This window comes from Bison bison, unplaced genomic scaffold, assembly GCF_000754665.1.
Source record: "Bison bison bison isolate TAMUID 2011002044 unplaced genomic scaffold, Bison_UMD1.0 scf7180017864452, whole genome shotgun sequence".
NCBI lineage: Eukaryota > Metazoa > Chordata > Mammalia > Artiodactyla > Bovidae > Bison > Bison bison.
In genome coordinates, this window is record NW_011495014.1 from 3,103,850 (window position 1) to 3,125,640 (window position 21,791).

Genomic DNA, 21,791 nt, shown 5'->3' on the forward strand with positions numbered 1-21,791 from the left:
GGTCATGAAGATCTTTTTTGTACAGTTCTTCTGTGTATTCTTGCCACCTCTTCTTAATATCTTCTGCTTCTGTTAGGTCCATACCATTTCTGTCCTTTATCGAGCCCATCTTTGCATGAAATGTTCCCTTGGTATCTCTAATTTTCTTGAAGAGATCTCTAGTCTTTCCCATTCTGTTGTTTTCCTCTATTTCTTTGCATTGATCGCTGAGGAAGGTTTTCTTATCTCTTCTTGCCATTCTTTGGCCTCTGCATTCAGATGTTTATATCTTTCCTTTTCTCCTTTGCTTTTCACGTCTCTTCTTTTCATAGCTATTTGTAAGGCCTCCCCAGACATCCATTTTGCTTTTTTGCATTTCTTTTCCATGGGGATGGTCTTGATCCCTGTCTCCTGTACAATGTCATGAACCTCCGTCCATAGTTCATCAGGCACTCTATCTATCAGATCTAGTCCGTTAAATCTATTTCTCACTTCCACATTCAGTACATTCATTAAAAACGTCAATATCAAACTTGTACACTTAGAATGGTTAAAATGGTAAATTTTATGTTAGGTGTATTATACAATAAAAAATTAGGGGCAGAGTTAAAAATGTCACTCAGTCGAACAGCTTATAAATCTTGCTTTGCTTAAAGTTGCATATTTGTTGATACAATTTAAAGTACAGAAACATTTTGCCAAAAGTGAAAATTTTAGTTACTCAGTCGTGTCCAAGTCTTTGCAACCCCAGGGACTGTATGAACTATAGCCCGCCAGGCTTCTCTGTCCATGGAATTCTCCAGGTAAGAATACTGGAGTGTGTTGCTGTTTCCTTCTCCATACATATTTGTTTATACAATTTAAAGTACAGAAACATCTTGTCTACCTTCCCTGCTGTTTTCTTTTTGACCCCTTACCTGTGAAATGAGACAAGCAGATATCTCTATGTTGGAAAATTCTAGAGTTACTTGACTACTTGTAGGTAACAGTGTTCCCTTCTTACTCTCTTCTCCCTTCAGTACCATCAATACCATTATTTGGGGCAATGTGTATTTGAGAGTCTTTGGGGGCAAGTTAGTGACTGAGGGAGAAGGCAATGGCACCCCACTCCAGTACTCTTGCCTGGAAAATCCCATGGACGGAGGAGCCTGGTAGGCTCCAGTCCATGGGGTCGCTAAGAGTCAGGAACGACTAAGCGACTTCACTTTGACTTTTCACTTTCATGCATTGGAGAAGGAAATGGCAACCCGCTGCAGTGTTCTTGCCTGAAGAATCCCAGGGACGGTGGAGCCTGATGGGCTGCCGTCTATGGGGTCGCACAGAGTCGGACACGGCTGAAGCGACTTAGCAGCAGCAGCAGCAGCAAGCAACTGAGGGTGCACATGCACACACATCCTTTCGTTAATCTTAATACTTACAAACTAAATGTCTGGCTTCTTGGATGTGCAAGTAAATATAAGGAGGATGAATACAGATAGATGATGAAATAGATATGAAATTAGTTACAAATAGTAAATTTGAAGTTCTAAATGGAACTTACTCACATAAAAATGGTTACAGATTCAAGATTCTAAAATTAGGTTTCTCTGTAAGTCAGCAGTTTAAAATGAATCCATAAACATTTTAAGGAAATATTTGTGTAGATTGTATGTAAATATATATGTTTCAACCTGGGAACGACAGAGTCCTCACAGAAGAAACCCTGAAATGGTCCCTTAATGCTGATCTCATCGTCAGCTTCCTGGGAACTCTATCAAGAACGTCTTATCTCTCTATACTGCTGGCGAAAATTAAAGAACAAGCATTGCTCTATAGTAAAACCTCACTAATTTCATTATACATTCTAATTGTAAGCACTTACACAGTGTGCACACATTTCTTAACTTTTGAAGTTAAAAATACATTCTTTGAATTTTGTAAGTAAATAAGTGAAAATATCCTAAAATCAGTAAAAGTCCCTGTCTGTCTTGAACAATTGAGAATTATGTCCTTTTGCCTTTAGCTTTTGTGTCAAAGTATTACTCTCTCTATGTGTAAGGACTTTTGAGAATTGTTTATCAGCATCAGGGGTGCTGTGGCGTTCGTTAGCTTTACCCTGCTGAGTTCTGGCTCTTTTTCTGTGCCTTTCTGGGCTCCTCCTGGTTCAATTTCAGAGTCTTGCTTCTTTTTCTTCGTGGTCTTTAGGGCAGAGGTTCTTACACCCTTTTATTTAGCCTCTGCAGCTTTGCCTTTGGCCTCGTCACCCCCTTCCTCTATCTTTTCTACTTCTTCTTTTGTTAGGTCTGCTCACGGTTTGGGTTGGAGGCTGGCTACACAGCCGGAGTCACAGGTGATCTTTTCTGTGCGTGGTCGCATCTCCTCAGGATGAGCTGCATTGTTATTCTTATCCACTGAGCTACAGTCAGGATCATCTTCATCCCCTCTCCAAGTTCATGATTTAGCCCCAAAATTTGTTTGTTGTTGTTTAGTCACTAAGTTGTGTTCGACTCTTTGTGACCCCATGGACTGTAGCTCACCAGGCTCCTCTGTCCATGAGATTTCCTAGGCAAGAATACTGGCGTAGGTTGTCATTTCCTGCTCCAGGGATTCAATTCAACATCTCTTGCATTGCAGGCAGATTCTTTACCACTGAGCCACCAGGGAAGCCCTTTCCAAAATTAGGCTTGTAATATTATTTGAAACAAGGGTATTTTTATTTTTAAAAAATATATCCTATATTATGTTTTTACTGGCTCTCCCACTCCCAGCCCATAATATTTCTACTAGGGTTTACTCAGCATAATTCTGGGGAGAGGAAGCATAGGCAAGAGGTTTGCAAGGTGGACCATATTTGGTCCCGAATTAGCTCACTCAGGGCCTTGCTGTGTCCTTGCACGTGTGTACTCCCTAGGGCAAAAGCATTTGCATTGCACAAGTCTGTGCACTTTGTATGATGATATCACAATGTCATTTAGGGACAGGGGCACTGAACGAATCAGAGAAAAAGGCACAAAGTACTATAGACACAGGTGATTGCTCCTCCAGTAAGCACGTGTGAAACTCTTACCTCTTACAAATGGATATGATGATACAGTTTTCTTTGTATTCTTGACCCACAGTCCATCAGAGATGAAAGTGGAAACATGGAGTCAAAGTTCCATGTAGAGCAATGCTTCTCAAACTCTCTATTGTGAAGATGAGGTGGCTAGTCTCTAAAATACAATAAAATTAATCTTCAGAAAATTGAAAAAACAGACCCACAAAATACACTCTTCTGTTTTATTTTTAGATGCAACAGATGTGAAATTAGTTTGTCAGACACATTTCTGAATACTTACTCTCAGTGTCATGTTGCAGATCAGGAAAAAGTTGGAGACCAGCACTGGTTGGACCAGGTTCAAAGCTCTCATTTAGGGCACTTGTACCCATACCAGCCAGGAAGTGCTAGTTTCAAACAATATCTCAGTAAATATTTTGGAATGATTGCTTGCATTTAGAAAACCCTGAAAATAGAGGGAAAAAGAGTTGAGAAATCTGTGAATACCTGAAGACTAAACGTACAGAATAAACACTTGTCAAAGATTCTTACTAGAAAGTAAGCATAAGGTTAATGCTTGCTATGTAGTAATGCTGGCTTCCATCTATGCATCTTAGAAGGGGGTAGAATTTTTGAAAGAATGGGTGAATTTAAATTTAAAAGATTTGTAGTTCCCTTCCCAAGATATGCTCTTCATAAAGAAATAGGCTTTCCTAGAGAAATAGGCTTCCTTTCATCACCCCCAGGCTATTTGAATATATATAAAGGTCCTAAGAAACAATGAGTAAGAATCCTTGATACAGGGTTGTACATTGCTGCTTTGTTTGTTGTTGTTTTGTCTACATACCATTAATTGTGCTCAAATATGGCTAAATTTTGGAATGCAAATTCCATTCACATCCATGCATCCTGGATTTTTCAGGGTCTTTGATCTTTTCCTCTATGCTAACAAAGCACTACATGAAATAGGCAATCAGTTGGGACTGGAATTCAATGTGTCAGCTAACTCAGAAATCCAAATACAGAATTTAGTACTCTAGTCAGCAGATATTCTCCAGGGAACTTGGCCTCCAGAAATCAATCACTGGTTTACATCCATCTAACCCAAGAGTGGGTTTAGTGGTGGCTGTTTTTATTTCCTATTATAAACAGAGTGATTTTTTATCAGGAGAAATGGTAAAAGAATATTTCAAAAAGTATTAGTTTTATTAAATGATTTGCGTTCTACGTCATTAATTTTCAAGGTAATCAAAATGAGAAAGCTGAAATCACTGTAAAAGAACTGCAGTGTCTTAAGGATCTGTAGAATGAAATGTGAACCCTTTTGAGACTTTCATTTAACTTAGATATTTAAAATACTAAGAAAGAAAATAAATTATTTTGGCTAACTATCTTATAAACAATAAAACTGCAGTATCAAGTCAAAGGTAAGTGATATCACTGGATATTGTTTCTAGTTAAGAGAGCCTGGAACAGTTTGTCCTTATGGTACACATCAAAAAGTTGCAACACTGGAATAACTCATGTTGACAAATAACAGAAGGTGGGTAATAGAGTTTAAATGGTTGATACTTTATACTTCTGTGTTGTGTTCCTATCTTACAGACTTTTATAGTATTGAATAAAGGGAAGGCCATCTTCCGGTTCAGTGCCACCTCTGCCCTGTACATTTTAACTCCCTTCAATCCTCTTAGGAAAATAGCTATTAAGATTTTGGTACATTCATATCCTTTTCAAGTGATCGATATTAGCTATTTGTACATAATCTATAAGTGCTTTGTAGCTAAATGTAAGATTAAGTTGGGAAATGTCATATTCTGTGGTTTTTATCATTTTCATTTTGTATTTCCTTTTGTCATATAAGCATTTTCTTAAAATTTATTACATTAATGTTACTGAAATTTACAGTCTTTACTATTATATATACACACTATATGTATATTTCAGTCTATTATATATCAAATTCTAACATTATATATCTCTTTCTAAAATTACTCATCCTACAAATCTAGTGTAAAACAGACTTATTTTTACAATATTGTATAAAGTTTGTGACTTTCTGGAATTTGCATGGAATCCTGATATAATAGTAAGAAAACCAAACCTATATCCAGAGCCAAGTATAACCATATCTATAATATAAAGCATTTTAGTGTACCTTAGAGTTAACCTTTAAGCATAATTTCCACTGGAGACGATCAGGGGGCTCTGGCCAATATGTAGCTAGTTTTTGAACTTTCCTAATGAAATTCGTGAAGGAAGTACTGGATCACTGGCTGAATTTCAAATAGAAGTCATTGAATTATGACTCTGCCGTGCAAAACTGATTGCTTAGTAAAGACTCTGAAAGTTAATGAAAGATGCAGGGATTGTATTTCCAAAAGGTCTTCAGGGATTTAGCTTTGTGATTTTCACTGGTGTTAAAAAAAAAAAAAAAAGGACTCTGCAACTAAATTTATCTGTTCCTACTCCTTGGCCAAAAGCCTTCACTTCTGATTATGTCTCATTTGACGGCTTTGGCAATAATAAATATAGAATTACTGGTATAATTATCATCTACTTATCATCTATAATTATCATCTGCTCTATCTTCTATACCATTACTGGTATAACTATCATCTACTTCTAAGTAGAAAAAAACTTAACATTCCACTCTATTTTTAAACTGATAACAAGAGATTCCTTATGGTATAAGTATGGTATTAGTGAATTTCAAAGATTTGAAACATAACTTTTACCTGTCCCGAGCTTTGACATTTATGGAGGTTTCTTTATCCTAGTTTGCGTTCCTAGTGCCATCGTGTGGTCATTTGATGAAAACTTTCTTTTTCTCTTATGGAAAATTTTTGCTTTGGCTGTTGACTGTTGTTGAATGTTGGATATGAATGCAAGAAATCTGTGTTTTACTCCTTGGCCAAGTTATCTAATTTCTCTAAAGTTTTAGCTTTATTTCTCTAATTTCTAAAATACAGGAATTAAACAGTTGTTTTTCAAGGTCCCTTTCAGCTCCATAATTCTGTTAGGTCCTAGTCATTTGTTTCACTAACATTTAGATCATAGCTACTAACCAGACCTATTCCAATAACTCACACATATTATCCCATTTAATCTGTACCTCAAATTGATGAGTTCCACATCTGATTAGCTCCACTGCGTAAAATTCAGTGGAGACACTAGAAAGTTCAGTGGCACAGAGAGGTTGAGTGACTTACCCGAGTCATTTTCATGTTGCTAAGATCACCTTTATGTTGAATTTTATCATGCTAAGGCATGACTTTGAAATATTCACTTTCAATCTTATCCAATGCTGCTATATGTTTACAAACATTTGAAATAAAGCGACCTGACATTTAACACCATACTATAATATATTCATCCATATTGTATCACATGTGTTTAAGAAATTATAATTCTGCCAGGATGTGCCTTCCTCAGCAATTCACTATTTTAATCAACTAAATTAGTTTATTTAAATCAACTCTGCTCAAAAGCTATGCAGTTCCAGAATGCCCACAGTTTTCCCAATAAGGTCTTCTGGGAATAAATAGATTGATTTAATAATAGTAGCAAAAACCACACTTTATACTTTTATAAAGCTTTCTTGTACATTATCTCATTCAATCTATACAACTACTCTGTGAGAGTAGTGTTATTATATAAATTTAAGGATGAGAAAAATGAAATTTAAAGAGATTAGATGATTTGCCCACAGTATGTTCGTCACTGATTCCTGGCCAAACTGCAGGTTGAGCTTTTCAATGTTAGTTTTATATAATATAATACATGGGTTTGGGTTTTCTTCTGTGTGTTCCTTAACAATAACCTACATTATTCAGCATGCTAATTATGTGCACTATTTTGACAAACTGTGTGTTTATGACGATGAGTAACCCTCCCGACTGGACAAAGAATGTAGAGTAAGTTCAACTTATAAGCCACCTATGTGAGTATGTATAAGTGTGTGTGTGTGTGTGTGTGTGTATTGTTGCATAGACATAGAGATGTATATCTATGTCTATATATATGTATTTAGGATTTAATATCTCTCCATGTGTACTTGGTGGTGACCAGAAGCCCATCATTCTTGCACACTCATCACTCTTCCTTTAGGATATACAGTGGCCAGAGCAAATATGGTGAAAGTTATCACAGAAAGGAACCAATGTGGTAGACCTTGGTTCCAGTTAACTTCCAGATTAATTCAGTGAGTCTTCCACATGCCCTAAAAACATACTATGAAGCCTCACCAAGTTTACACTTCCATCAGGCACAGCCACTCTGTGCCAGGCCCATATTGGTTTCAAATGTGGTCAACCAAAATATCTGCTGGGAAAAAAATCCCGAAATTTGGGATTTTCAAACTTGAATATTTAATAAACTGAGGGCTCTGCTAACTGAGCCTCCCTAGTCACTCAGACAGTAAAGAATCTGCCTGCAATGCAGGAGACCAGGTTTTAATCCCTGGATTGGAACGATCCCCTGGAGAAGGAAAAGGCAATACACTCCTGTATTCTTGCCTGGAGAATTCTATGGGCAGAGGAACCTGGCGGGTTATAGTCTATGGGGTCACAAAGAGTTGGACACAACTGAGCAACTAACACCCACACACACACACACACACGCATACTGAAATAAAAGAGTAGCATTTTCAGAAACCAAGTGCATTGCTAACTGTTCTAGTGGACTCTTCTGGGATACTTTGAGGACAGCGAGGCCAGATATGTGGTAAGTGCTGCTGGGGCTGTTCTCATGGCTGGCGTGGTGACCACTATTGCTCTGTGGCTTCTGACCCTTAAAACAACAACCATGGGGGTATTCTAAGGGCCTTTTCCCTTCCTGGACACTTCCAGGTTAGAACCAATAAAAAGATAGAGTTTCTGAAGAAGTGAAAGTCGCTCAATCGTGTCCAACTCTTTTCAACCCCATGGACTATACAGGCTATCAAATTCTCCAGGCCAGAATACTGGAGTGGGGAGACTTTCCCTTCTCCAGGGGATCTTCCCAACCCAGGGATCGAACCCAGATCTTCTGCATTGCAGGTGGATTGTTTCCCAGCTGAGCCACTAGGAAAGCCCAGAGATTCTGAAGGAAATTAAAAAAAAAATTATATACAAAGGATTGCTTAAGTATTAATACTAATGTGTGAGGCCCACAGGTCTCAAGTCATCCTTGTTTCTGTGATTTCATTATCCAACTTCTGAGATGAAGATGAAAACATCTAAGTTTCTAGTTGGAAATCTATAAATTTCTTCTCATTTAAACTGACTAAGTCATTTAAATTTTGGATTTCCAATCTGTCTCAATATTTTATTCAAAATTAGATTTTCACCTCTGATGACCCTAGAATTATCCATTTGACATGAACAAAATTCTTTTCCCAACTAAGTTAACTTAGCTTATCTTGAAAAAAGAGGAAAACTTAAGACTTACTAATTTGTCCATGTTCCCTCAGTCATAAAACATGATTGAAATTAAGCATTTTACTTTCTAAGGAAAATAATTTTATGCTTCCACAATATTACTGATCAGCTACTCCATCATGTGAATGTACTGGATAATTCTCAGGAGGCTCTATTCATTTGTGTCAATACTAAGACATTTCAGATACACTTTATACAGTATGTATTTCTCACTCTACCCTTAGGGCAATTTAAAAACAACTCTGTGTGCGTTAAGGAGTTGAATTTAAATTTCAGACTATGTTTTATTTCCATGAAAATAATTTTAACCTGCATGGTTCCTTTTTAAATGTTTGTTATTAACATAATGAGAGAGTGTTAAGAAATTGATATGTCATGAAAGAAAGTGATTAGTTTATTCATTCTTTTTGGATACTTGTCTCCAGGTACACCTTCACAGGAATATATACTTTTGAATCACTTATAAAAATTATTGCAAGGGGCTTCTGTTTAGAAGATTTTACTTTCCTTCGAGACCCATGGAACTGGCTCGACTTCACTGTCATTACATTTGCGTAAGTGTTTTTCTTGGAAGCTTCAAAATAGGATATATTTTGGCTTCTACAAGTGTTCATGCTTTTAAAGAATAAGCTTGCTTTAACTGTAGAATGTTTCTGTGTGATTTATACATTTAAGCTCTGGATTTTAATTTAGTGCAACAGAGGTCAAAGAGGCATTTCACTTTGGCATAAAGGCTTTGCAGTAATTGAAATTATAATGTTCACACATAACAAACATTGTCAGCAAATTTTATACATGCTGCTGTTTCAACAGTACACACACACATTCACACATATACACACACACACTAATATGGAAGCAAAAGTGTATTTATAATACATCTGTGAAAATGTTTTTAAAAATTACAACCAAAAAACCCTCTACTGGCCCTGCAAATGTCCATTGACCTTACCCACGTCATGCACTCTCCCCAGTTTCTTAGGTAGAATAATAGAAAATAAACATCAAAACATTTTGACATAACAAACTAATAGAAAAACATAAGGTTCTTAATATATATTTGCTATTAAATGGTTATGTCATCAACAAATGCACAATTAAGGCTTACAAACAAGCATACTCTCTGACTCTTCCTATTTCTCACTTGATCCTTTCCTTTCTTCCTCTCCTTCTTTCCCCTTCTAATTTTCCTCATCATTTTCTTTATATAAACCTTCTTATCCTTATTTCCCAACCAGATAAATTCAGTAATGCACACAACACAACTTCTGCAGTCTGCTTTTTTTTTTTTGGTCTAGTGATAAACTTCCCCAAGAAAGAAGAAACCCAGAAAAATAACAGAAGGCCGCTGTGCACTAGATGAAATTAGAATGTAGAGGAAGATGGACCAATGTGGTTCACCCTCATTCTTCAGCAGCTGGTTTACTTGGCCTCTTACAGGCATAAGGGTGTGGGAAGATGAGCAGAGGAGAAATGAAGCTGATATTCTCAAGGCTCCAAATGCTGCCTGTCTCATCTAAATTCCGTATCTATTCAAGATGAGCTGATTCTTCACCGTCCCCTCTGGCCATGGCTCAAAAGAAAGCATTTTTGAGGGGCTATTGTTTCTTGAGGCTAAAATAACAGGAATGGCAAGAGTGATCATTGGGCCCCCATAAAATATTGTTCTTAATTTTCCTAGCTTTCACTTAAGAGTTACACCAAAAAATCCTGATCACATATGGATAGGCAGTAAGTCAGTCTGCCTGAATTTCTCTTGGATGATTTCATATATTTTTTAAAAACTGAAGGCCTAAGACTGTTAGTTCAGTTCAATCACTTAGTCATGTCTGACCCTTTGTGACCCCATGGACTGCAGCACGCCAGGCCTCCCTGTCCATCACCAACTCCTGGAACTTGCTCAGACTCAACGTACATTGAGTTGGTGATGCCATCCAACCATCTCATCCTCTGTCATCCCCTTCTGCTCCTGCCCTTCAGTCTTTCCCAGCATCAGGGTCTTTTCCAGTGAGTTAGTTCTTTGCATCAAGTGGCCAAAGTATTGGAGTTTTCAGTTTCAGCATCAGTCCGTCCAATAAATGTTCAAGACGGATTTCCTTTAGGATTGACTGGTTGGATCTCCTTGCAGTCCAAGGGACTCTCAAGACTCTTCTTCAACACCACAGTTCAAAAGCATCAATTCTTTGACGCTCAGCTTTCTTTATGGTCCAACTCTCTCATCCATACATGACTACTGGAAAAACCATAGCTTTGACTAGATGGACCTTTGTTGGCAAAGTAATGTCTCTGCTTTTTAATATGCTATCTAGGTTGGTCTTAGCTTTTCTTCCAAGGAGCAAGCATCTTTTAATTTCATGGCTACAATCACCATTTGCAGTGATTTTTGAGCCCTCCAAAATAAAATCTCTCACTGTTTCCATAGTTTCCCCATCTATCTGCCATGAAGTGATGGGACCGGATGTCATGGTCTTTATTTTTTGAATGTTGAGTTTTAAGTCAACTTTTTCACTCTCCTCTTTGACTTTAATCAAGAGGCTCTTTAGTTCTTCTCTTTCTGCCTAAAACTATAGCCAAGAATTATTGTCCGTTTACTTAATTCTCCTAATTACCCATATTGATTGTACTGCTTTCTGCAATGACAAAAGGATTGTGTACTTAAGAAATTTACATCCACTTCATGGCCTTAAATGATGTAAGTAAAGAAAACCATAGTGATGGACCCTAACTTCTAAATTGTTACTGACAAAATTATCATTCAAAATCATGAAGAAGGGCTTTATAAAAGACCCAAGCAAATAATATAAATGCTACTTAATTCTTGAATAACTCTAATTTAATTCTACAGGTATGTAACAGAATTTGTAAGCCTAGGCAATTTTTCAGCTGTTCACACTTTCAGAGTCTTGAGAGCTTTGAAAACTATTTCTGTAATTCCAGGTAAGAAGTGGTCAGTGCAAAGCATAAGGCTTCTTGTACCTATGGCTCTTTCTTTGTATCCTGTTATTGTGTTTGTGTGTGAACTCCCTATTTCAGATATGTGACAGAGTTTGTGGACCTGGGCAATGTCTCCGCATTGAGAACATTCAGAGTTCTCCGAGCGCTGAAAACAATTTCAGTCATTCCAGGTGAGGGTTAAACACTGAGGCTCAGCTGTCATGATTTTTCAACAACAGTCTCTTTTCTTAACACTCAGCGTTACATAAAATTGGGGATCATAATAATTTAAATCATAATAATAAAAAAATGAGTGTTACCCAGAAAATAATTCTTATTATTTGAACATAAATGTTTATGTTTTCATATTTTTCATCAGTCTTGGAGTTCAATACTTTCTTGCATGAGACACTGTATTATACAGTCTATGTGATTTGCACTTAAATAAGTCCTGGGTTTTTTCTTTCACGTCAGTTGTACTAAAGATTTGTTCCCTGTCAAATGTACAGGTCTGTAATTTCTTGTTAATTTTAGGCATTGATGACAATGTCTGTACAATGTGAATCTTAATATTGTTTGAAAAGACAAGGAAATAAGATAGTAAAGAGTAGCATGGGTCTGCTGGAGGATTTATTATCTTTTAAGCCATGCTGTGTGGCTTGGGGGATCTTAGTTACCCAACGAGGCTTTGAACTTGGACCATGGTAGGAAAAGTAGCAAATCCTAACCACTAAACTGCCAGAAAACTCCCCAAGCCTTTATTATCTTAAAGTGCAATTATACTCCAAACTGCCTCCAGTTTTATAGCAAAATCTTTCCTACTTATAAATAGGAATTTGAAAATATTTTTATTCTGGTAACTTGTCATAAAACTGACCACTGTCCCTAATGAAAGTACAGGGCAAGTTTCATTAGCAAACCAGAGAAATACAAGGTATTTTTCTTCATATAGGCCTTGTGAAGACCATGAACTTCCAGCTATTTTATCCAAATGTAATGGGATATGGATTTTCATTTCATCGTTCAGATCGTTACGTTTCCAAAGTTTATTTTCATTAGCACTTCAACCTGCCATGAAGTGTTGCTTTCCCTTTACCATTGATTGCAGTCATTTTCAAACATACTTATGGAATCTATGTTTTCAAGAAAATTGTGTGAAGCTTTTCTTACTTCAGACATTCTAAGTCTTCATAGTAATAACCTTCCTTCTTTCAGGTCTGAAAACCATCGTGGGGGCCCTGATCCAGTCTGTGAAAAAGCTCTCAGATGTCATGATCCTAACTGTGTTCTGTTTGAGTGTGTTCGCCCTGATTGGGCTGCAGCTCTTTATGGGCAACCTGCGGAATAAATGTGTGCAGTGGCCTCCCACCAACGCTTCCCTGGAGGAGCACACTGTAGAGAAGAACATAACCAAGAATTACAATGGCACATTTGTAAACGAAACGCGAAATGAGTTTGACTGGAAGTCGTATATTCAAGATTCAAGTAAGAATTGCTATTATGTAGGTTTATTTTTTTTCATTGCTGATCTTCTTTCCATATAGGCATGGAAAAATTTTTAAATGGTTGTGTAACAGGCTGTGGTATCTTTATTGCCTTATAATGGTTTGCACATAAATTTAATTGTTTGAGTGATAAATATTCTAATTATAACTCTTAAATGCCACTTTCTGTCACATCATCTGATGAGAGACTGAAAAATTCAGCAAGAAAGAAATTTTCATAGGATACTGGGTTTCTGTACATTCTTCTCATCAAGGTATGAAGCTATACATTGTCTCATTTGAGGCAATCAAATAAAATATTTGAAGGCCCTTTGTTAACTCAAAAGTATTATGCAAATATAACTTATTAAATACCAATTTTAGAATGCATTTTATGTACCAGAAACTGCACAGGATTCCAGGAAAATAATGGTGATGGCACATGGTTCCAGGGTACTTATAGTTTAATAGGTAACTTTTATTGTTATTTTATAGAAATCAAGTGAAGACCTAAAGATAAATAGTTTTTACAATTGTAAAATGAGAATTTTAAGTAGTATTCCATCAAAAAGAAGGAAATGAGAATCAGTAAACCTTTAGGAGAGAGAAGTTTAAGATGTCAAAAATCTGTAAAGATATTGGAATCAGTTTACCTTTATTTCAAGAGTTTAGACAAAATATGCGAATGTTTAAATATTCTAGTATAGAAGGATGAAAAAATAAATGGCCCAGTATCCTTTCTCTTTTGAAAGTGACAATAAAAATAAGCAAAATTTTTTTGTTGTATAATTTTAGTATCTGCCAGTAGCAACATTTCAAAAGCAGAGAAAAAGACCATGATTCATGGGAAAAGAGAACATCTTTTTAAAGAAAAATATTAAATATATAAAACTAAGACTCTACAGGTACATAAATATAGCTGTATCTTTATTATTTTAAGGAGATGAGTAATACTTAGGGGAAAAAATCAAAGAAGAAAGAAAGTCTTAGTAATGATTATGTGAAACAAGTAGAATTAGTCGTAAAGGTTAACTTACTGGTGATTTGATAATTCTTAAAAAAAAATGCTATCTTAGTTATATCTAGTACTGTGGGCAAGAATCCCTTAGAAGAAATGGAGGAGCCATTATTGTCAACAAAAGTGTCCGAAATGCAGTACTTGTATGCAATCTCAAAAATGACAGAATGATCTCTGTTTCAGGCAAACCATTCAATATCACGGTAATCAAGTCTATGCCCTGAGTGTAATGCTGAAGAAGCTGAAGTTGAATGGTTCTATGAAGACCTACAAGACCTTCTAGAACTAACAACAAAAAAAAAGATGTCTTTTTCATTATAGGGGACTAGAATGCAAAAGTAGCAAGTCAAGAAACACCTGGAGTAACAGGCAAATTTGGCCTTGGAGTACAGAATGAAGCAGGGCAAAACCTAATAGAGTTTTGCCAAGAGAATGCACTGGTCTTAGCAAACACCCTCTTCCAACAACACAAGGGAAGACTCTACATATGGTCATCACCAGATGGTCAATACCAAAATCAGATTGATTGTATTTTTTGCAGCCAAAGATGGAGAGCTCTAGACCAGGAGCTGACTGTAGCTCAGATCATGAACTCCTTATTGCCAAATTCAGACTTAAATTGAAAAAAGTAGGGAAAACCCCTAGACCGTTCAGGTATGACCTAAATCAAGTCACTTATGATTATACAGTGGAAGTGACAAATAGATTCAAGGGATTAGATCTGATAGAGTGTCTGATAGGATGGAGGTTCATGACATAGTACAGGAGACAGTGATCAAGACCATCCCCAAGAAAAAGAAATGCAAAAAGGCAAAATGGTTGTCTGAGGAGGCCTTAAAAATAGCTATGTAAAGAAGAGAAGCAAAAGGCAAAGGAATAAAGGAAAGATATACCCATTTGAATGCAGAGTTCCAAAGAATAGCAAGGAGAGATAAGAAAGCCTTCCTCAGTGATCACAACAAAGAAATAGAGGAAAACAATAAAATAGGAAAGACTAGAGATCTCTTCAAGAAAATTAGAGATACCAAGGGAACATTTCATGCAAAGATGGGCACAATAAAAGACAAAAATGGTTTGGACCTAACAGAAGCAGAAGGTATTAAGAAGAGGTGGCAAGAATGCACAGAAGAACTATACAAAAAAGATCTTAATGACCCAGATAATCAGGATGGTATGATCACTCACGTAGAACCAGGACATCCAGACATCCTGGAGTCCTAAGTCAAGTGGGCCTTAGGAACAAAGCTAGTGGAGGTGATGGAATTCCAGTAGAGCTATTTCAAATCCTCAAAGATGATGCTGTTAAAATGTTGCACTCAATATGCCAGCAAATTTGGAAGACTCAGCAGTGGCCACAGGATAGGAACAGGTCAGTTTTCATTCCATTCCCGAAGAAAAGCAATGCCAAAGAATGCTCAAACTACCACACAATTGCACTCATCTCACACGCTAGCAAATTAATGCTGAAAATTCTCCAAGCCAGGCTTCAACAGTACATGAACCATGAACTTCCAGATGTTCAAGCTGGATTTAGAAAAGTCAGAGGAACCAGAGATGTTAATACCCAACCACCTGACCTGCCTCCTGAGAAATCTGTATGTAGCTCAGGAAGCAACAGAACTGGAAATGGAACAACAGACTGGTTCCCAATTGGGAAAGGAATATGTCAAGGCTGTATATCATCACCCTGCTTATTTAACTTATATGCAGAGTATATTATGAGAAATACTGGACTAGATGAAACACAAGCTGAAATCAACATTGGAATATCAATAACTTCAGATACACAGATGACATCACCCTTATGACTGAAAGTGAAGAAGAACTAAAGAGCCTCTTATGAAGGTGAAAGAGGAGAATGAAAAAGTTGGTTTAAAACTCAACATTCAGAAAACTAAGATCATGGCATCCGGTCCCATCACTTCATGGCAAATGGATGGGGAAACAGTGGAAACAGTGTCTGACTTTATTTTGGGGGGCTCCAGAATCACTGCAGATGTTGACTGCAGCCATGAAATTAAAAGACACTTGCTCCTTGAAAGAAAAGCTATGACCAACACATTACTTTGCCAACAAAGGTCTGTCTAGTCAAAGCTAGATTTTTTTTTAGTCAGAGCTACTGGTTTTTCCAGTGGTCATGTATGGATGTGAGAGTTGGACTATAAGGAAAGTTGGGCACCTAAAAATTGATGCTTTTGAACTGTGGTGTTGGAGAAGACTCTTGAGAGTCCCTTGGACTACAAAGAGATCCAACCAGTCCATCCTAAAGGAGATCAGTCCTGAATATTCATTCAAGGACTGATGCTGAAGCTGAAACTCCAATACTTTGGCCTCCTGATGAGAAGAACTGACTCACTGGAAAAGACCCTGATGCTGGGAAAGATTGAAGGCAGAAGGAGAAGGGGATGACAGAGGATGAGATCATTGGATGGCATCACTGACTCAGTGGACATGAGTTTGAGTAAATTCCAGGAGTTGGCTTTGGACAGTGAGGCCTGGCGTGCTGCAGCATGGGGTCACAAAGAGTTGGACACAGCTGAGCAACTGAACGGAATTGAACTGAAAGTAAAGATAGCATAATAAAAAAACTATTTCGATATTTGCCAAAACTAATGCAATATTGTAAAGTTTAAAAATAAAATAAAATTAAAAAAAAAAACTAATGGGTCTCTTATAGTTGTAAATCTGGAATATAACTTGATTGATACAGATGAACTCTTCCATGGTATTATTGACATGCCAACAAGTAATTTGCAAATAATTATAAATTGCTACATTAAGACAAATGATGAGAAAAATACGTGTAAGAGGAACACATGAAACGTCTCTTATTCATTTCATATGATGCCCATCAGTTCACTGATGTCACCAACTCCCTGAAATCTGTTTTTCTTTTTAATCAAGAAACTGGTTATGAGGGTGTCACTTATGATTTATTCACTTTAAGGAAAATGTATTGAACTCCATCTTCTTACATAGAAAATAAAGGAAGTTAAGAATATCTGAGGCTATTTCAGCCCTAAAAATCTGTCTTATCATTTTTTCTAATAATATTCCATTTGTTGAAAAAAGAGTATTTTAAACTAAATGCACCTATAGATAAAATGGTTTGTTTTTGAAAGTGATAGAAAATCTAATTTATTACAATCAAAGATAAACATTATGCTTGAGTTATATTTTATTCAGATTAAACTTCTAGATCACTGAGTTTAATGGACAAAACTTCCCTTATAAATACCTAGTATCAAAAATTTTTCCAGAAAATGTCATATTTCTTTCATATTGTTTAATTTTAATTACAAGTTAAGAAATTATACCTTTGTTTTCTTATGTTCAGAGATGACATGGGGAATTAAAATATTTTTATTATGCATCTTTGTATCTCTTACAAAACTACATAGAATAAATTTTTCAGAAAATTTAACATCTAGAAAATATTTTTTCTTATAAAACCCTAAATTGTCCTTTTTACAAAATGACTCTTTAATTTCATGTGTTTCAATTTTTGTCATCCCTTTACTTATTCATTCAGTAAACTTTATTGAAAGGCTGGAATGAAGTGAAGGTTAAGTTGCTCATTCATGTTCAACTCTTTGCAACCCCAAGGACTATACAGTCCATCAAATTCTCCAGGCCAGATTACTGGAGTGGGTAGCCTTTCCCTTCTCCAGGAGATCTTCCCAATCCAGGGATTGAACCCAGGTCTCCTGCGTTGCAGTTGGATTCTTTACCAGCTGAGGCACAAGGAAAGCCCTGTTGAAAGGCTACTATGTCCAAATACTATGTATTCCCAAATAATATGGAAATAACCGATGATTCATTTTTCAAGGAGTTGTAAACAAATAATTACAACACAAGACAGTGAATGTAATAATAATGGGTATATGTGTTTCTGGTAGCATAGTGAGAGTTCTTAATTCTGCCTATCTTCATTGGAAGAAAGTAGGAGATATCAAGGAATAGTTCATGACGAGTTGACATTTCAACAGGATATTGAAAGAATCTAAGGACTTTGCCCAGAGACAGAAAACTTAGAGTTAATAAAATATTCACCTATAATAATTATTTTAGCTTTAGTATTTAAGATTATTTTTAAATTTCACTTATTTTAATAATTGACATGGTTTATGCATCTTTTATGTTACCTAGGACATATTTTATAAATTGGTAGAATATAAATTATAATTTATTAGTCATTTATAAAGTGTTAAAAAATATAGACTACTGTTCAGAAAAGCTAAAATTCCTTTCTTTTGAAGTATGTGGCAGTCTTGAGAAAGCAAAGAAATCCCTATCATTCTTATCTATTTGTAGAGAATGAAATTTTTATTTTTCATGAGGAGGGTAGAAAAACACTGATACTTTTAAAAATGTTATGTTAGTTCCTGTGATTATCGCTTGTTTTACCTTCACAAAGAACAAATGTCTTCTACTCTTACGTAAGCATCCAGTCCCCTTGATATAATAGCTAATATTTAGAGGGAGTAATAGTTCTGCCTTGGAATAAATTATATTATGTATTTAAAACTACAAACTTAAAAAGTAGAATCAGATCTTAATCTTGTTTTGCAGTGTCATGCAAATGTTCATCGTGTGACCTTTTTTTTCCCAAATAGGATATCATTATTTTCTGGAGGGTTTTTCAGATGCACTACTGTGTGGCAATAGCTCAGATGCGGGGTAAGCCAATAGTCTGTATGTGTGCATACATATTTTCTCTTTTTTTGTACAAACTGACAGATAACAGACAGCTAATTTTATTTATAGTAATTTGTGATAATTAAGATTTTTTTATTTATAAGGTGAGGGATTATTTAAATGTTAGGCAAGCTTTCATGTTGTGTAAAACAAGAAGGAACACTTTAGCTTTAATGCCAGTTCCTTTAGATGAGTATTCGTGAGCTATGAGTCAACTCTGGAGCATCCATGCTAAGAAAATGAACTAAACACATGTTAACACACTGATTACGGACAGAAAATAGTTTTGTAAAATATTACTAGGCATGCTATACAATATTTTAATGATGACATCAGGTGATTAGTAAAATTATATTAAGTCAAAAGTTGGGAAATGTGTTACTTATTTAATACTTTCATCCTTTCATACTTATTTCATACTTATTACATACTTTCATCCCTTGAAATAGCAAATCTTTCTAGCTCAAATATTTAAAGTATAGTGTGCTACCAAAATAAAAACACAGCAGAGCTTCTTATAATACTTTCTTTTGCCACATTTACAGCCAATGTCCAGAAGGATACATGTGTGTGAAAGCTGGTAGAAATCCCAATTATGGCTACACAAGCTTTGATACCTTCAGTTGGGCTTTTTTGTCACTGTTTCGACTGATGACTCAGGACTTCTGGGAAAATCTTTACCAGCTGGTGAGAACCTGAGGCAACACATATTGGGTTTAATTGGAAGTATATAAGAAAACCAACTTAGTTATGAAATCCAAACCACACCATAATATAATGGAAAGAGCAGACCTTGAAATCAGAAGACTTGACTTTCTTTGTCTTATTGATTATAACACATATTAAGCATAGCAGTGTGTTATGAACACAATTCTGTCTCATTTCCCCTTGATCTCTAAAAATATTCCCCACTCTTCCCATACACAGATGCTCCTAAATGGAAAAGCGCAGCTTCCTCTCAATTCCGTTTACCCCCTCAGGTATTATCCTTCAGGTGGCAGGTGATGAAGATGAATAAACAGATGTAGAAGGATAAGTTTGGTCTCTTCCTGACTTTACTCAAAGGTTCAGCTCTTTAATGGAGATCCCCATGGTATATTATTTGATTCTGCTTTATTCCTGGTAAATCCAGGAATTCCCTCCTACAGATTAGAATGCTAAATGCATGAGTTAGGGGAGAAGGAAGAGGATGAGGTTAAAGAAACAGATAGTCAACAAAGTAGGAGGGGATGTGACCATCATAATTACTTATATCAGAGTCCTACACAAAGTAAGTTGACAATTGAAGCCACCAGTTAGAAAAATATTGTAAAAAAATAATTCTGGTATTCTTGTTTTCAGACATTACGTGCTGCTGGAAAAACATACATGATATTTTTTGTGCTGGTCATTTTCTTGGGCTCCTTCTATCTAATAAATTTGATCCTGGCTGTGGTGGCCATGGCCTATGAAGAACAGAATCAGGCCACCTTAGAAGAGGCGGAACAGAAAGAGGCTGAATTTCAGCAGATGCTCGAACAACTTAAAAAGCAACAGGAGGCAGCTCAGGTAAATTCACCAAATCAAGTATGTCCTGTCTTGTGGTATGAACCTTTTTTTTTATTGTTTTGGTTGTTACAACAACACTGGAAAGAAAGTGAGAACCAGATGATCATTTGTACTTAGGAGAAGCTGATAGTATAGGGGGTTAGTCAGTATTTCTACATTATTTTGATCATCTGTAAATCCTTTAGTTTAACTATTCTAAAATGTTTATAATATTGACCACAATATTATAAAAAATATTATAAAATATTGTTTATATATTTATTATAAAATATTGACCACAATATTATAAAATAGCAATATTCATGCACATTTAATCATCTTAAAAATTTTAGAATTCAAGGAAAAATGTGATTTTGAGGTCTTCTCAGGTGAGAAATTTTACTGAATGAGTATACTGGCATTAGAAGAAAACCCTAAGAAATCATCTTCTTTTAGAAAAAAATGTATTGGTTATTGTGTAAAAAGATGTTCATGTAGTTCTTAGAAGACAGTCTTTACCCCAAAATATGTTGTCTTTTGTGTGGTTGCTTGTCTTTCTAAATAAAGAAGTGATCAAATAATGTAATGCTCTCTGATACAGCAGTAGGCATATAAAAGTCACCAATTTTATGGAGATCAGGGAACCTGAGAATTACTTCATCTTATAGTATGATAAAATGCTCTTCCTATCACTTCAATCTTTCTTCACTTCTGTTTAGCATCAAAACTCATTGTCTTTACTATAAAAGAAAGTTGACTGGGGAATATTAATTTATTTGGAAGCCTATATTGAGGGCACTCTTGGAACAATGAAAATCATCACAAAGTTCCAACAAGCTGTGATAAACAGCACTGTTTTCATCCCATGACCATGTAGCCAGCAAAAACCAGTGCTGACTTGAAAAACTGGGGATGATCTTTGGAGAACTGAATGTCTTGTCTTGCTTAGCAGAAACTATTGACCCTCCGGTCTCTAGTCTTTTGGATAGAGTTTTGTAGACGTGAGATGGGATATCACCTTCTATAAATTTGATTGATAATATTTTGAGGGTACTGGACAATCCTGTTTCAATAGCTAGAAAGAGGCCCTCAGTTCTTTATCTCATGCCTCCTATCTTTGGATATGACCCCAAGTAACTCATCACCTTTTCTTCCATGCTCTAGTTTTGTTTTGTTTTGTTTTTTTCCCCCCAGTGAAAAAAAGACAGTGCTAATTACCAATTTTTCAGTTCAGTTCAGTCGCTCAGTCATGTCCGACTCTTTGCAACCCCATGAATCTCAGCATGCCAGGCCTCCCTGTCCATCACCATCTCCTGGAGTTCACTGAGACTCACGTCCATTGAGTCAGTGATGCCATCCAGCCATCTCATCCTCTGTCGTCCCCTTCTCCTCCTGCCCCCAATCCCTCCCAGCATCAGAGTCTTTTCCAATGAGTCAACTCTTCTCATGAGGTGGCCAAAGTACTGGAGTTTCAGCGTTAGCATCGTTCCTTCCAAAGAAATCCCAGGGCTGATCTCCTTCAGAATGGACTGGTTGGATCTCCTTGCAGTCCAAGGGACTCTCAAGAGTCTTCTCCAACACCACAGTTCAAAAGCGTCAATTTTTCGGTGCTCAGCTTTCTTCACAGTCCAACTCTCACATCCATACATGACCACTGGAAAAACCATAGCCTTGACTAGACGGACCTTCGTTGGCAAAGTAATGTCTCTGCTTTT

The 21,791-nt window shown here is 36.3% G+C and overlaps 1 protein-coding gene across 1 annotated transcript in view; it reads left to right on the plus strand.

Moving 5' to 3' along the window:
- SCN1A (sodium channel, voltage-gated, type I, alpha subunit) overlaps nucleotides 1-21,791 on the plus strand; it is a 155,668-nt gene that overhangs the window by 76,091 nt on the left and 57,786 nt on the right. The window contains exons 3-10 of the mRNA XM_010858942.1: nucleotides 4,601-4,719; nucleotides 6,823-6,912; nucleotides 8,841-8,969; nucleotides 11,449-11,540; nucleotides 12,565-12,834; nucleotides 18,468-18,531; nucleotides 19,095-19,236; nucleotides 19,891-20,097. Of these exons, the coding sequence (XP_010857244.1) occupies nucleotides 4,601-4,719; nucleotides 6,823-6,912; nucleotides 8,841-8,969; nucleotides 11,449-11,540; nucleotides 12,565-12,834; nucleotides 18,468-18,531; nucleotides 19,095-19,236; nucleotides 19,891-20,097 (1,113 nt within the window). The remainder of the gene's footprint in view (nucleotides 1-4,600; nucleotides 4,720-6,822; nucleotides 6,913-8,840; nucleotides 8,970-11,448; nucleotides 11,541-12,564; nucleotides 12,835-18,467; nucleotides 18,532-19,094; nucleotides 19,237-19,890; nucleotides 20,098-21,791) is intronic.